This window comes from Mycteria americana, chromosome 2 (genome assembly GCF_035582795.1).
Source record: "Mycteria americana isolate JAX WOST 10 ecotype Jacksonville Zoo and Gardens chromosome 2, USCA_MyAme_1.0, whole genome shotgun sequence".
Lineage (NCBI taxonomy): Eukaryota > Metazoa > Chordata > Aves > Ciconiiformes > Ciconiidae > Mycteria > Mycteria americana.
This window is the reverse complement of record NC_134366.1, coordinates 96,009,480-96,024,938: the sequence shown is the minus strand read 5'-3', so window position 1 is coordinate 96,024,938 and position 15,459 is coordinate 96,009,480. Positions and strand designations below refer to the sequence as shown.

Here is a 15,459-nt window from a genome sequence, read left to right as displayed (position 1 = left end):
AATCAAACTTGACAGAGTGGCAGAAGTCTTAGAAATACCTAAGGTTCATGAAATTTGGCATGTGGGAAGAACTGAGCTGCTCGTAGCTGTGCTCTCTCCCCCAGATGAGGCAAAGACTGCAAAAAGAGATCATCAGTTAATCCTCCTCTTTGGCCTGCCACTAGCCAAATCAGCCTTTTACACATCAGCTTACCCATCAATACGCAAATAGCCTGGACTCAACCACAGTATGCTCTGCCTTTTATTCTGCTGGCTCAGAACAGGGACTGGAGTTTGTGGGATGAAACATTTAACTCATACCGTCCGATTGGTGCAGATAGGAGTGAACGCGTTGGTTCCACAGGTGAAGAGATGGTTGCCTCCAACAAGCAGGACTCGAATGTAGTTCTGGCATTCCTCCTGCCACGCAGAAAAGAAAGACTATATTCAGTGATACTTCAAAGGATAGGGGAGACTAATTACGATTCGCTTTCCATGGTTATGTGTCCACACATAAGAATTTAGGGGAACAAGGCTTAAGCATACCTGATGTGTTAGCAATCATGATATACATAGATTTCCTAACTACAACACATGCATCCATCAATCTTTGTGAGATGTGCTTAATAGGATAACAAAAAACCTCTTCAGTACTGAAGATTTCTTCTAAGTGTATATTTCAAAGGTTTAGCTAAACTCTGAAGTGATAGATGCTGACTTAAAAAACACACTGCTGTCTCAAGAGATCAGATGCTGTTTTCGAAGACAGATCAGGCCAAGGGAGGAAGCTGGGAGAAAGAATAGGTTGTCAGTAACACGAGTATGTTGAAAACAGTACAAATAAAATTCTTGAGATGTTCAGAGGCAGATTTGTCACTACTAGTTTCATAATTTGCACAATATTTTTTATTAGAAGCATCTATGTTTCTGTTAATTTGAAGTTTCTCAATACATTTCATTACCTCAATACTTAGATGCTCACCCCTGAGGAATAATTTTACATGTTTTTTACCTCATAAGGATGTGTGAAGGCTTTATGGTGTTCATTTCTCTCATTTCAGAAGCTAGAAACCAACAGCAATTTCTACTGTTTATTCAGACAGAAAGCCTTTTTCTACAATACTAAAAATCTCCCAGAACTATATGTAGGAAAGATTCAAACACTCCTCCTGCAAAAATCAATGTCCCTATCTAATAAAATGAACAAAATCAACAACATGCTTGGAGAAAATAAAGTTTCCTGGAACCTTCCATTTGAATACTCCCTAGCATTCATTCACAAGATAGTCTCACGTAAAGCATTAAAAAAACTTGTGAAAATACAGCTACGCAATTCTAACAGATATGAAGTGGAATCATGTAAGTAAATCCATGTAATAGTAATGGTGCAGAAGTCCCATTATTTGGCCTACAGTTATATTAAATGTATTGCTTGTTTATCTTGAAAATAGACTCTCATCCTGGAAGACAAGAAATGTAATCCTGAATAAATTGAACTGGCACAAAACAGACTGCAAAGCAAGCTGGGCAAAATACTTTAAAGACCTCTGAGAAAACTCTCAGAATTTATTATCTATACCTTTCCTTATACAAAATAAAGTTAACACCCCCCCCCCCCCCCCCCGTAAAATCTCAGAAAAAAACACCTCTTTGAAAAAATACCCTCCAAAACTACATTTGTATTAGTCTCTTATGAAAATTTAGCTTTTAGGTGCTTCTCTTCGAGCCTTCAAAGGTAAATGTCAAACATCTTAGAATTAAGATTTGATTCCCATTGGGTAAAAATACATCTTTATCTTGAACTTACCAAAACTGAATATTCTTTTAACCAAACAGAAGCTAATATGCAACCAGATAACAGAGTTGGGCAGGGCAACAAGCCTTTTAAAAGTAATTATTTCACTTCTGGGCTGTTTCCCTGTTGCAAGTTGTTTTAAGTACCCCCCCCCCCCCCCCCAAAAAAAAGGCAATTCCTCCTTTTTTTGTGGGAAGGGTGCTCAAGAAGGTTCATAGAATATAACTCAGTAATTTATTCTTTGGGCTGTTTCCATCCTGCCCTTTGCAGCAAGCCATGGAATGTAAGTGTAGGAAAAGTAAGTGGGTACTGACATTACAGCCCATCCACTCTCTCCTCTTGATATTCCAGACCTCCCTGAAATAGTGCCATTGCCAAATTACTTGCATGCTGATCACCCACTCTTTCTGTTCAAAAATAATGTTAATTTTTTAATCTCTGACATTCCTGGGATTCACAAGATTCTTCTCTTCAATGTTCCCAAGTCCTGTGCTGACTTCACAACAATCCATACTGCAACAGGGCAAATAAGATATCTCATATCAAATTTTTGTTGGGTACACAGTACAACAAAATCAAAACTGAAAGAACAGCTTTTACAATTTGCTATTTTCTTCATACAACAAATCCACAATAACACAAAACAAATTTTAAAAAGTTAGTCAGGAATAAAACAATCATCACCCAAAAACATACTGAAAAAGGACTCTTATTTAGTCATTTGAATTGTTCAGAGTCACTTTTCTAGCTCTGGAGTCAAGCTCAGCTGGTTCACTTTTTAGATGTGCAAAAAAAGAGATGTATGTTGTAGAAGTGGCATTGGTGAATGCAAAGGACTTCAAAGGTTTTTTTAGTGTGGGTGGTAGGTTTGGTGGCCATCTTTTACAAAGTCTTATTCTCCATTTCGTCTTGACCTCTATGCCATACACTTTCCTATTATCCTATAAAAATATCTCTGAAAGAAAGAAATTCATTTAGCAAGTACTTTCTACTTTTATATCAGCATACCCAAAAGAAAATGCAACTATTAGAAACAATTCAGCAGCCAAGCAGTTAAGCCAAGCAGTTAAACTCGCTACTTAAGTTTAAGACCAACTTGACAGTTCGAGGACAATCTGCCTGCATATGGTTATCCGTTTGCAGCAACGTTTCTTGTATAGGCTAACATTTTAAACACACCTGTGTTTAATTTATTAATACTTTTATTGAAAGTTCAGATGCTAACACACACAGCCATTAGAATCTTTAATAAGCAAGGGATAAGAGACTTTACTTCAATTATATATTTTTTTTTAATCTCTCTTTGGTTTATTTTATTTTTACCATGTGTATTTATATTTTTCCTTTATAACAGTCCCTACCACAAGTGCCAGTCTGAATGGCCAAATTTATTCTCTTAACCATGTGTGGTGTTTCAGACTTCTAAATGCTAGCGCATGCTGGCCACAAGGACATTTGTCTGGCTCGCTCCTGGAGCCACTAGCTATTTTAAGCAACAGCTTAAATTGGTGGATAAATGTCTGAAGTCTCAGTAACAAACATCAGCCTTCAAAAGTCAAGCGTGCATTACACTGTCAAACGTGACGGATGTCCCTATATATCTCCTCCTTCAGGTCTTTTCCCTCGTTGGCTCCTAAAGCATAAACCTCAGAACAACAACTACTGCTAACAGCTAGAGGCAAAAACTCTGTGCAGTTCTTTCTCAAGAACAACAACAAAAAAGAGCTGTGTTTAACTGACCATTATCTCAAAACTACTAGAGTTGCTTCAGGCTTCAAAGCTAGCTTCTGGTTTCAGGGCATTCCATCAGCAAACTGACTTTTAGTTTTGCTGCCTGAACTCTTTGCCCCCATGCTACCCTGTGGCCAGCAGAGCTTCAAGAGAAACCAGGATTTGAATGAATAAGTTACCCACAGCCATCCTTGTAATCCTCATCTCTCCTTCACCACAGTGTGGGCTGGTCTTGTATATTTGTCTCCAATCTTTCCTGTCCCTTTCCTACAGTCACATGTGTCTGCCCTGAAATCTGAAGTTGCCCTGAGAAATGGTATACAAGTGCAACCCCGAGCAACTCTCCAATTTGGGCTGGATCTATTTATACAACAACAAGCAAGCAAGCAGTCTGTCCAATAACAGTAACTGGAATTGTGTCTCCCAAGGGATTTCCTCTGAAGAGGGACAATTCACAGTAGTACTGAAGTGAATTCCTCCTGGTCTGATAATTCCCAGGTTTTCCAAGGGAAGGCTTTTGTGGTTTGACTAGTAAGAGGAGCATGCCACAGATCAGGTGCTTTCCTCCTCTGCATGCATAAGTCCTCCTTATACAGAAAGTATAGCAACCTTGTATTAGCCCTGGATATAAGGCAATAAAAGACAAACACCATTAGGCCTTAAACACCTTTCTCTGGCCTTAAATTTATCTGTTGATTTTAACCTTGATCACACCAGTGAAAGCAAAAGAGGCATGGAAAGTTCAAAAAGACAGTTGTCGTTCCAGCTGGGTAGGTTGCCTCAGTCAATATCTCTGCATTCTCCAGCAACTCCTACATGAAGCTTTCAGGCCACAAAGTCTGCACATCAAAAAAAGCCCTATGGTAACAATAAGAAAAGAACTATTTCATCCTAGGACTACCTTCAAACATAATGAAATATAAGGATTGTACTTCTCTTCTAGTATGTGAATGAGGAACAAGTCTAGTATGTGAATGAGGAACAAGGCTATGGATACAAATGAAACACTAAATCTTTATCCGACTAATAACAATACTAACAATCTCAGAGGTCCTTATTAGAACAGCGTATATACTATTTTACAGTGACAACATAACTTCCAATCACCAGCTTCTTCAAAAGGGTGTGATGAGCATAAATGAAAATCTGCATATATGTACTACACTAAGGTCCTTGCTTAAATGCATTTCACCAGTGTTGAGTATTTCTCCTAGCAAAATTATTTAAAAGCAACATATGCTTCTGCATTGTTGAATTGAATGTGGATTTTACACCACAAAGAGTATTGTAAACATAATATTCAAAAGTACACTGCTATAGTCTCAAATTTACCATTACTTTCATCCATCATGTTAGATCACAGCCACTACACTGTGACTTTCAGGCAACCTGAATGTTATTCTCACAGTTTTAAACTTGGAAAATCACTTAAAACAGAAGCATAAACTTTTAGTTACACATTGCATTCCTAGCATGATAGATTCTACTGTATATGCACCTTGATCAATGCAACCTGTCATACCCTATTGTCACTTGAGCGTGATCTCTTACTTCAGAGTACTGTCATCTGAAAACTAAGGATGAAGGCTTGAGGGAAATATTACATGAAGAAGCATGAATCTTCTAGGGAGAAATTACAACTTACAAAATGAAACATTTGCTTAAAGTATGAGGTCCCAGAAGTTCTTTCTTTTCGCTGTACAAACTGACAAGTAAGATTGTAGATCAGAATGCTTGCTAGATGCTATTTCTGCACATAACTTCAGTCACCAGAGTTTGTCTACTCAAGTCAGAAATCTTTAAGTAAAATCTAACCCATTTCTTTTCTCCAGCTACTAGCATCTTCTATATACCTAGCAAATCCTGCATAGCTAGTGACCGGTAACTCTTAAATACATGTTTCCCACACTGGGATGGAAAGAAAGGGAAAGAAGAAGGACAAAGAAGATAGCACCATTCTCAATGCCTTTTCCCAGTACTGTAAACTCATTTCTACAGTGAAAGATGTTCCTCCATAAAGACCATCATCTTCCATGCATGAAGCTTTACACTGCACATTCACTACACTTGCTTTTTTTTCCAAGTAATTCTTTTTCTCTCCTCACAGTATAACATGGCCCTGCTTCTGAAGTGAGACAATTCTTCCTCTTTAATCTCAAACAGAAATGGATAGGCCAAGGGTACACTGTAACATTATTTTCCAGCACTTAGTAAAAAAAGCTGGAAATTAACTGTTTAATGGGAGGAGTTAAAAAGTCAGTGATTAGATGATTATGCAGAAGACACTCTCCTCTACTAGATGGCAGAAACATTTGGAATATGTTTTTGAAGCTTGGGGTTTTTTTAGTTTTGCACATCAATAACATATGTTGACAAGTTCTGCTGAACATGGGTCCTGAAAGCAAGTGTGCTTTTCTGTAGTTATTGCTCTTGCTGTGTTTTCCCTTTATGTTTTAACTCAATTAACTTTGATCATTAAAAAGTATAATAATTACAGACATAGATTGCATGCATTTCTAACTGCTTTTATAATTAATTTGATAACTAGCTTCAGCTTAGGACAGCCACTAAAGAACAGAGCATCCGTACAGGTTCCGTCTTAGCATTGCACTTACCTGTGCTGAATGAAAGAAATTGTAGTTGGCCAGATAAGGAATTGGTTCTGAGTACTAAAAATATATCAAGTCCCATGTCTAAAAAGTTAGTGAATTTCATATTATTTTCTTCATAGCGCCAGTAGGTATGAAATATAAATGTTCCTAAAATTGCATCTAATACACAGGGAAATAAATTGAGGGTTTTACAAAGTAATTACACAGTTATTCGGGATTTACAGCACTGAAAATGAAGTGAGAATACAGCCCATTACATATGACATGTTGCAGAGTCAAAACAGTACATTGTTGGAAACTAAAGTTCTTGATCATTTTAGAAAAGAATCACGTAACTGTACCTCTCACCCCACACTCCCTATACTGTTTTTTATTCCTTGGCTTATACGTTAGTGTCAGACTCCTTTCCTACAACTCTCTTGAGAGAGAGTCAGTAAAAATGCATAAGGTAGAGATTTATACACTGAACTACACCTGCTATTAACATGTAAAATCTATTAAAGCAGAACAGCTGTCTCATGCTTACCTTTGATTTGCCTTTACTGTAGCAGGCTCTTTTAGTAGCTTCATCACATTGCCATTCCACTGCCTGCAACCAACAGGAATTAGTTAGAAATGCAGGCAACACAGAAATACAACCCTCAGAGCTATCTAAAGCCCATGCTTGAGATACGTGCTTCAGGCATACTGATGATTAGCTGTGGGTGATTCTATCCATAATCACCTTACAAGCTTTTTCTCCTTAGAAATGTAGTTTTGCTGCTGATGGTTTTTCAGCGTCTTAATCCAAAGTGAAGCTGGCCATCCCCATGACTCACTGTACCTACCACTACAGGAGAAATAACCACAGACACATTTGATGCTGTTTACCCACTTTTGTATGAGTCTTATTAAGGTAAGCAGTTAGGAACACAGAGAAAGGCTGACCCTCTCTCCCCAGCAGAGTTGGGCTGCATCAACACAGCATCTGAGGTCAGCTCTGCTCAGAGACCTTGCGCCGCAGGAAAATGTGCCCTGTTACGGTTTTTGCAGTATTTATCTCAAGCATCAAATGGAAATTTTAGTTTCTCAAGGTATGACTGCAGCACTAATATCTCAAGCATTAAATGGAAATTTTAGTTTCTCAAGGTGTGACTGCAGCACTAATCAGAAGGACTAAAATGTCCATTCAGAGAAAGGAGCAATGGGCAGACATATAAGACAACAGTGAAACGGAGCACTGCAAAGCAGAAGCAATTTATCCTCATTTTTGAGCTGTCTCTCTGCTTCAACAGATTTATGCCAGGACTGTAATGCCTAGTCTGCATTACTACAGTTTCACTGCATGAGTTAACTCCAATTATTCCCATATTTAACATTCAACAGCTATGACTTACGAACTCTATTGTTCAGTGGAGCAGGTCGTATGCTTGGAGTTTATGTCCCAATACATGTACATATTTGAATGCCTGTATATGCTGTGTAGTCAGAGTGCATTTTAAATCACTCCGCATTCTTTCACCTCGACAGTGCACATCCATGTGTTCTTTAGATAAAAATGCCACAAAGCACTATACCTTTTATCAGGAAGAATTGAGATTTCTAAACTAACCACTGCTGCTTAATTATTGAAACCGCAGCTTTTTCATTTTTATTTACCAGGAAATAATGAAAGACCATTCATTCAGATTTAATATAGGGAATTTTTTGTACCTGTCTTTTAATGGAGACTATATTAATAGCAAGTGGACTCTAAAATTAATAAAAATAATAGGGTGAAAGCCTATTTAAACTAAAGGGGAAAATGCGTTCAGAGTATACTATGCAGTACTCTTTGATTTGTGTTTCAACAAGCCCAAGAATGAGCTTTATCATTCCAGGGGAAAAAAAAGACTTATAAAAACTAATGCCATTACTTCTCTTCCTACACCCCAAACCTTCTCATTTACAGCGTTTGCTTTTGTAGATGAACAACTACAGCATATTGGGGAATATATTGAAAACTTCTGGAAGAATCCACTTGTGAATGACCCTAGCGTTTATAACAAACTGCATCTAGCAGCATGAAAGAAATCTCATACCGAGTTAGATAAAAAAGCAGCAATGTGTTAGACAAAAAAAGCAGCAATGCCTTAACTCTTTTGACACAGAATAATGCAAAAAGCGATTTACATCCATAATGGAGATCACAGTACAAAAGACTGCTCTTGGATGACCAACTTAAGTTCCTAATCAATACAAGTATCTGATATTGAATATATTATCTTTAAACAACACAAAAAGTTTCAAATGCCTGGAGGAACGCAAAAGTTACCAGTAGGAGGTCAGAGTAGAAAGATTTAGTGGAATATGGGTGCTTAAAAGGAAGGTTTGAAGGAAACTTCTTGCCAAAAATGAACTGAGAAGAATATACCAAGCATGAACAGAAGGAAGTAAGAAGACAGAAAGACTGGATTAAAGATAAAATGTTTATCAATTTTGAGTGACAAAATACCCAGCTTTCAATACGCTCTAAGTCCACGGTAAAAGAGTAATTTGAAGGAGAAGAATGTGAAATGCAAAAATTACACAGTCACAAATCAAGCAAATTAAGTACATCTCTCAGGCACTGAAAGTTTTGGAAAAGAAAATCAACAGACTTCAGAGATGGGAAATTCAGAAGCCAAAAGTGACAGTTCTTCAAGCTTTCCACGATATCTGAGAAAAGCATACAATGCATCTCTGCAAGCAGGTCATGGTTGGAGAATGTGGGAACTCCAAACGCATAATAATGCAAGCAAAATTTAGGACAAGTCAGATAGAAGCTTTATTAACTCTGATCATAGTGAGAGAACATTAGGACAGCAATCTTCCCCTCTGCTCCCCTGTTCTCTGCCAAGTGAAGAGAGCCAGCAGAGACCCAGCCTATATACTGTTTCAGGAAAAAAAAAAAAAAAGAAGAGATGAAGAAAAACAATAATTTCAATGTTAGCAAAGCCAGGTGTCCATCCCTGGGAGGGATGGACTCCTTAAGGAGCTTGCTAACTGCCACACTTCTAAGAAGGAATCAAAGAGTAAATAATGTGACAATATAGAGATATGACTCTTGGTGGAGCCTGTAGGAGTGGCACACCCAGTATTACCTTAGCTCAGAAGTGGTGAGTTGGAAACAATCACAGACTGTTAGCTTTTAGTCGAATGTTCTTTTAGTTTGGATAAACATCTTAGCTAGACCTCTCAAATCTTAAATATTAATAATTGTACTACCACATCACAAAACCACTAATACCCTTATTAGCATAACTGAAAATAAACTTTCTTCTCTTTCTTTGACATCCACGAAATGCACAGATTTAAATAAAGATATTAAATATTAAAACATTATGTAATATTTCTGGATACCATAGTTAACAGCACACACAAGAACCCAAATAGAATAAACTACTGTAACTATATATAAATCCATATGCTTGCAAGTTAACCAAATGGCAAACTCTCTGGGAAAACCCTGTTCATGACAACGTATGCCAAAGGAGTAATATTGTCTGGACAAGAAGTAAGTGCAGACACACTGGTGACAAAGCTAAGTGCCATCTTTGAAACCAAGTGTACCTATAGTCCTATAGCCCTGGGTTCCACTTCTGGAGGAGACAATAACAGAGCAGGATGCAAATGAAGAATATTACAAAGGCATCTGAAGAGAGCTGAGTAGTTCAAACTGTTGTACTTTGGTCCCTAAGGCCCCCACATAGTTCAGTAATGCATACATATGTCCTATTGCTGATTAAATCAAAAGAGCAGGTATAGACAAACTTTTCTACATATAGCTAATTTTTTCTTCTAATCTTCAGGAAACTCGGGGGAGTTTCCTACAAAATGGAAATTCAGATATTCAACACAGCCTACTGGTAATATACAAGGGGAAGACAAGTGGAAAACTCCTCAAGGTAAATGTCATTTCAGTGTGGAAAAAAGGAGGAGAAAAATGTGTCCTGAATCTTCAGCACATAAAGACAAAAAAGAATGTCCCAACAGAATAATAACAATGTGGGTTTTGTCAGTAGAAGACTAAGACTTTAAAATTTTAATTCTGAAAGACCAGACCAACACATACAGACTGTGTTATTTTAGAAAGCAAGTGCAAAACCAGGTTTACTTAAAGATGTCACTGTTATCCACTGCTTGCATTACATTGACATATTCTCCTGCTTGATACCGTTTGCTACTATTTCCATGAAGTACGGATGAGCAGTGCAAATATGATATCCATACCATGTCAGATATTTGATTCACTATGAAGGCCTACACAGCTAAAGTTTACCCTGTTAGGATCTTTTCTTTCCTACATTTCTTACTAAGAAGCTCCACTTTTCACATGGCAAAATACAACCTTCAGCATTCTGTGTACTGTTTTTAATTAATATTATAATTCTACTTAAGCTGGCAACAAAATTCATTGAACCAAATTGTAGACACTCAAGTTTGTTAGCTCTGGGGAAAGAGGAAACAGGGATTTGAACGTCAGTGCTAGAGAAGATAAGGATGGGTAGTACATCAGCTACTGCTACACATCTTCACAAAGAAACAGCTGCATAGGTTAAGGAGTAGGGTTTAAGGTAGCACATCAGTCTGTTTCTGATAGCAAGCCGACACTACAGTGGCATGGCTTTTACAAATCCTGCTATCAATATGGTCTTTCAGGCACCTCTATAAATGTAATGCCTTGGCTTAGTTTGTTTCTAACTTCCCAATCTTCAGCATAACTACATTCTAGTAGACGTAAATAAACCTTAATTATGTAACAGTCACCAGTAGAACAGTGGAAAATGTTTGCAGGGATATTTTAACCCTGTGAAAGTCACTGTGGCCAACTCTAAAGACTGAACTTGACACCTACAACTTGAACTTGACCCAGTGTAGTCCGATGAGGAAGTCACAGTTCACTTTTGAACACATACTGGTTTCTTCAACTAAAAAACATACATGAACCACAAAGCTCTATACAGACTTTACATAAAATCAGACTGAACAGAAACATGGCTTTGGTGTACACATAACTCTAAGTTTGAACTCAAGTTTCAAACTGATGGCAGGCATCTTTTTGTAAACGCTCAATTGTAAATAACTGTATCAGTGTTCTAAACATTACATCATTGATGTTTGTAAAGTGCTTCAAAAACTTCAGATGAAATCCCTCCTGGCATTTTCAAGGGGTAGTGGGAGGAGAGAAATTCCAGACAGAGAAGAAACAAATTCCACGTCAAGCTATATAATGAAACTATTATCTTCAAAATGAAGAAAAATATATATCCAATACCCATCTATGTTAAGCTAAAAATTACAGTATTAAAATTAATCATATTCTTTGGAACAACAAATATATTTCAGTAACTTCTCTGTTCAGATGAACAATAAGAGTCTTGCTTAAAAGTTAAACTTTTGTATCTTCAGCAGGCAAACTAAATAAATGCAAAGAAATTAGCTCCAATAGAAACCAAAAGAAAATCTCCAATGTAAATTGATTTATCCAAATACCTTAGAAGAACACTAAAAGAGAATCATGGAAAGTGTAGAAGCAGTGAATAATGTTCATGTGTCCCTTCCATTTAAGAAATAACTATCAAGTGGTTCTCTTTATGCCCAACATGCAGCAACAAAGTCCCCAGGCAAGACATCTGGAGGTCTCTTCCAACCTAAATTATTCTATGATTTCCCAGAAAAACTACAAAACACAAAAGGGGGGAAAAAAATCAAACCCCTAAGTAATTAACGTTAATATAGCCCATTTCTACAATTATAACTTTAATCAGTAAATGCAGTCAGGAAATTTGAAATTTGAACACAACCAAGGAAGGACTGGTCAATTAGAATGCCTTAGGTGAGCTATGTATTAGTTGTACTTACAGGTCAACAAGAAATGCATGGCTTTCACCTACAGTGGAAGCTGCACACGGAGTACAATCCAATCTCCTGGAAGAACTATGCTCCTATAGCTACACAGACACTCATAACATATACATGTAGACAGGTACACATCCATATGTATTTTTATATATGAACTTCTTTGAAGTGTAGAAACAGAATGTACTATTACATTTCATAGAGAAAGAAGTTAATTAGTCAAGAACCAAAAAATGAACAGAACAGTATTCCAGACAGATGGTCCAGCACTTCTTAGGCAGATGGCTCTGCTAATTAGATACTGGCAAAAATAACATTAAAGAAGATGGTTTAATTACACAATGCCAAAAATTAACAACTACATGCTATTTCCTTTTTCATTATCTGCTTGCTTTCATCTCTTATATCATGTATTTAAACAATACTCTTCGGAGTTGGGGTATGATAGCAATAACCATAATAATATATGTCAACAAACATGAGTAATATTGCCTTACTGTTCACATCAGTCCAGCAACGGAATGGCTTCAAAAAGCTGTGGCTTGTTTGGGGAGGGTGCCTTGCAGCCTGCCTAATTAGCTCTCAATGAACATGTATGCTGGAGTCCAAAAGCTGAGTTTAAAGAGGCCATAAAGAACGTGTCAGGATCATAAATGCAAAGAAAGAATGTACCCACAGAGAAGTACACCAGCAAGACGTTAGCAGCAAATTAGCAGCCACAGAGTTAGTGGTGGTTTTGATGGTTACCAGAAATTTTAAGGCGTGCTTTTGTATAATGACATCCTTGTTTCCAGCAAATATGTAAAGCCACTTAAGGAAGATTTATACCTCTCTATACTTCAGAGGAACCATTTTCCTTGCTTTCCACAGGGTCATGACCCCTCGTCGTTGCAGCCATTATTGCTGGAGCTGTCTATCTTGCCAACAGGCTCCTGACAAACAATAAGCTTCGGAGAGTGATCATCCTCTGTGGAAAAACTAGAGTAAAATATTAAAAAGGGACTTCCCTTTAACACAGCTTTCCCTTTTGGCTCACCAAAAAGGACAAGCTGGTTTCTGGGGACTAAAGGCATGCTGGTTAGGCTTTCATATGAAGTGAAATGGCCAGCAGCTCATACAAGAAGTCCAACACCGTATGGACAACTTTACTAATTGGCTACAGTCACTACAGTATCTTGCCACCAATTACCACATGTAACAGCCCGTTCTCCTGGGAATAACATTATGTGTGTTTTCATTTGTTCAGAACCAGCTTTTACTGTTCAACCACAGTTAGAAAATTACAGTTTCTTATAAAGTAAGCAGTGTGAAATATATGAAAATAAACATCAAATCATGCTCGAATTTTCCAGGGTTTGGAATCCAATAAGAACTGAGATCCCCTGATAGATATATAATTCCATGCTTAAACCAAGTAATATATGAAGCTTTATATGGCGTCAAGGAGCTGATGTCAATTTTATTTCAAATATACTGGCCTGAAGTATATAAAAAAAGTGAGGAGAGAAGTACATACCCTGCCAATTCATGAAGTAGCCAAATAAATAGTTGTTGAAAATTGTCAGAATTAATATAATAAAATTAAAAGAAAAAGTTAAGCATATTAGAGCAGAATTTAGAGTTACTGAGTCTTTCACAAACCCTCAGTGTTGGGCTACTCCACTGACATTAATGACACAAGACTCTGCCCAAGACTAAACTTTCACAAATGCCACCTACCCACCCACCTGTGCATTCCTCTTTGTCTTCTGCAAGGATTTCTAAACGTCACAAAACATCCATTTGGTTTATATTTAACAGAGACAAGTTTATAGAGGAAAACGCAGTTCCAAACATGGAAGTTTACAACTCAAAACTCGAGTATGTTTGGAACTAGGGTTTTTAGTCCTGCTCCCAGAGAGTTTTCAAAAACTCAAAACTGTTGCACTGTGACTTTCAAAGTTTTGGATGTTCCAATCTGGCATTTTGAGGCTTTTACAGTTTTTATGGACATTTAAAAATTGAATGCAGGATTGTGCTGAAGGGGTAAACCAACAAAATGTTCTTGCATTACCAAACTTGGCAGCCATTCAGCAGGTAGGAATGAGATTTCATAACATATTTTTAATGCACATTCTGAAATTATACTACATATAGTAAATTTAATGTATTGAATAAATTACATGTGAGTCCTTTAAGATTTAACATCTGTGTTAGTACACTGAGTTTTAAAGCGTTTCCTGCTTTTTGGCAAATAAGATCGATTTTAGTAGGCTCCAAGACCTCTTGAAAGCAACATTTCATTTTATTTTTTTACAAACAGTGTTTTAAACTTCTAGGTGCTGATGAGAAATGTCAGAATTCTTTTTATTTCAAGGAAGGGAAAGGCACTTCAATGTAATTCCATACTCCTCAACCCCCTAGGTTAAATAACAGAGCAAGTGGAAAAGAGAGTCCCCTGGCACCGGAGTGCCACAAAATGTTGGTTTGGACCTTGAGCATAAGCAGGCAGAAGTTTATTTTCCTGTACACCCGCTCATTGCTGCTAAGAAACATGGAAATGGGGAAGGAGGAGGTGGCACCGGAAGGTGTGCCATCTTGTCCCATGCTAACTTGCTGTTGAAGACAGCCACGCTGGCGTGGATGCGGGATTAAAGAAGTAGCCCAGCAATCAGCACTCCTTCCTTTCAGCCACAGACAGTCAAGGAAGTTATGACACTTCAGAAGACTGTGCAAATCAAAAACATTCCTGAATAATTTCTAAGAGGCACAGTCAACGTACTGTATCTTGCCCCTGAGATGTCAGACAGCTGTATTATAGCTTCCAGATATGAGCTTACAAAAACAGATGAACCTGAGAGATATGGTGGAGGATGAAATTTATAACATCTTCTAAGTCACACTGAATAACTGAGACTACAAAAAAGAAATATGTATTTCTATATGTCCGTATATAATTTTGTACATAATGTCTCATTAGGAACCAAATAACAATTTTATCATAATTTTTGTTTGTCTTTTTTACTTATTTATTGAAATAGTTTTGCCCTTAGGCTTTAGTGATGGCAGGTTTGATTCTGTTCATATTAATACACATCTATAGTTCTAGAGAAAATATTATAGTGATTTATAATAATAAAACTATTTTGCAAAGTCAACCTAAAAATGGCATCTTACAAGACAGTAAAGAGACAACATTGTTCAAGGAACTTTAACATATGTATGTCCATTAAATATGCAACCAAATCAAGGTAAGAAGATTTTAGACAAACGAAAGCAGAGGGAAAGCAGAATGCTAACAACAGAAGAAATGTAAGAATCGCCAATTTGTACAGCTTGTCCAGTGAAAAGCCAGTGAAGAAATAAATGGTTCAACAGCAGAGAGACACAAACATGAGATTTTCTACACCCTTCTAGTTAAATTAATTGACTAGAAAGGTGATTTTGGAAAATCAAGATTAATTTTTCTTCTTGACATTTAAGAATAACACATAGATATATAAG

At 37.2% G+C, this 15,459-nt stretch overlaps 1 protein-coding gene across 2 annotated transcripts in view; it reads right to left on the bottom strand.

The window, feature by feature from the left end:
* The window catches only part of SEMA5A (semaphorin 5A), a 348,813-nt gene that overhangs the window by 152,282 nt on the left and 181,072 nt on the right, over nucleotides 1-15,459 (bottom strand). For both annotated transcript variants that reach the window (XM_075494040.1, XM_075494041.1), the window contains exons 6-7: nucleotides 6,644-6,706; nucleotides 301-399 (exon numbers count right to left, since the gene is read on the bottom strand). In XM_075494040.1, the coding sequence (XP_075350155.1) occupies nucleotides 301-399; nucleotides 6,644-6,706 (162 nt within the window). The remainder of the gene's footprint in view (nucleotides 1-300; nucleotides 400-6,643; nucleotides 6,707-15,459) is intronic.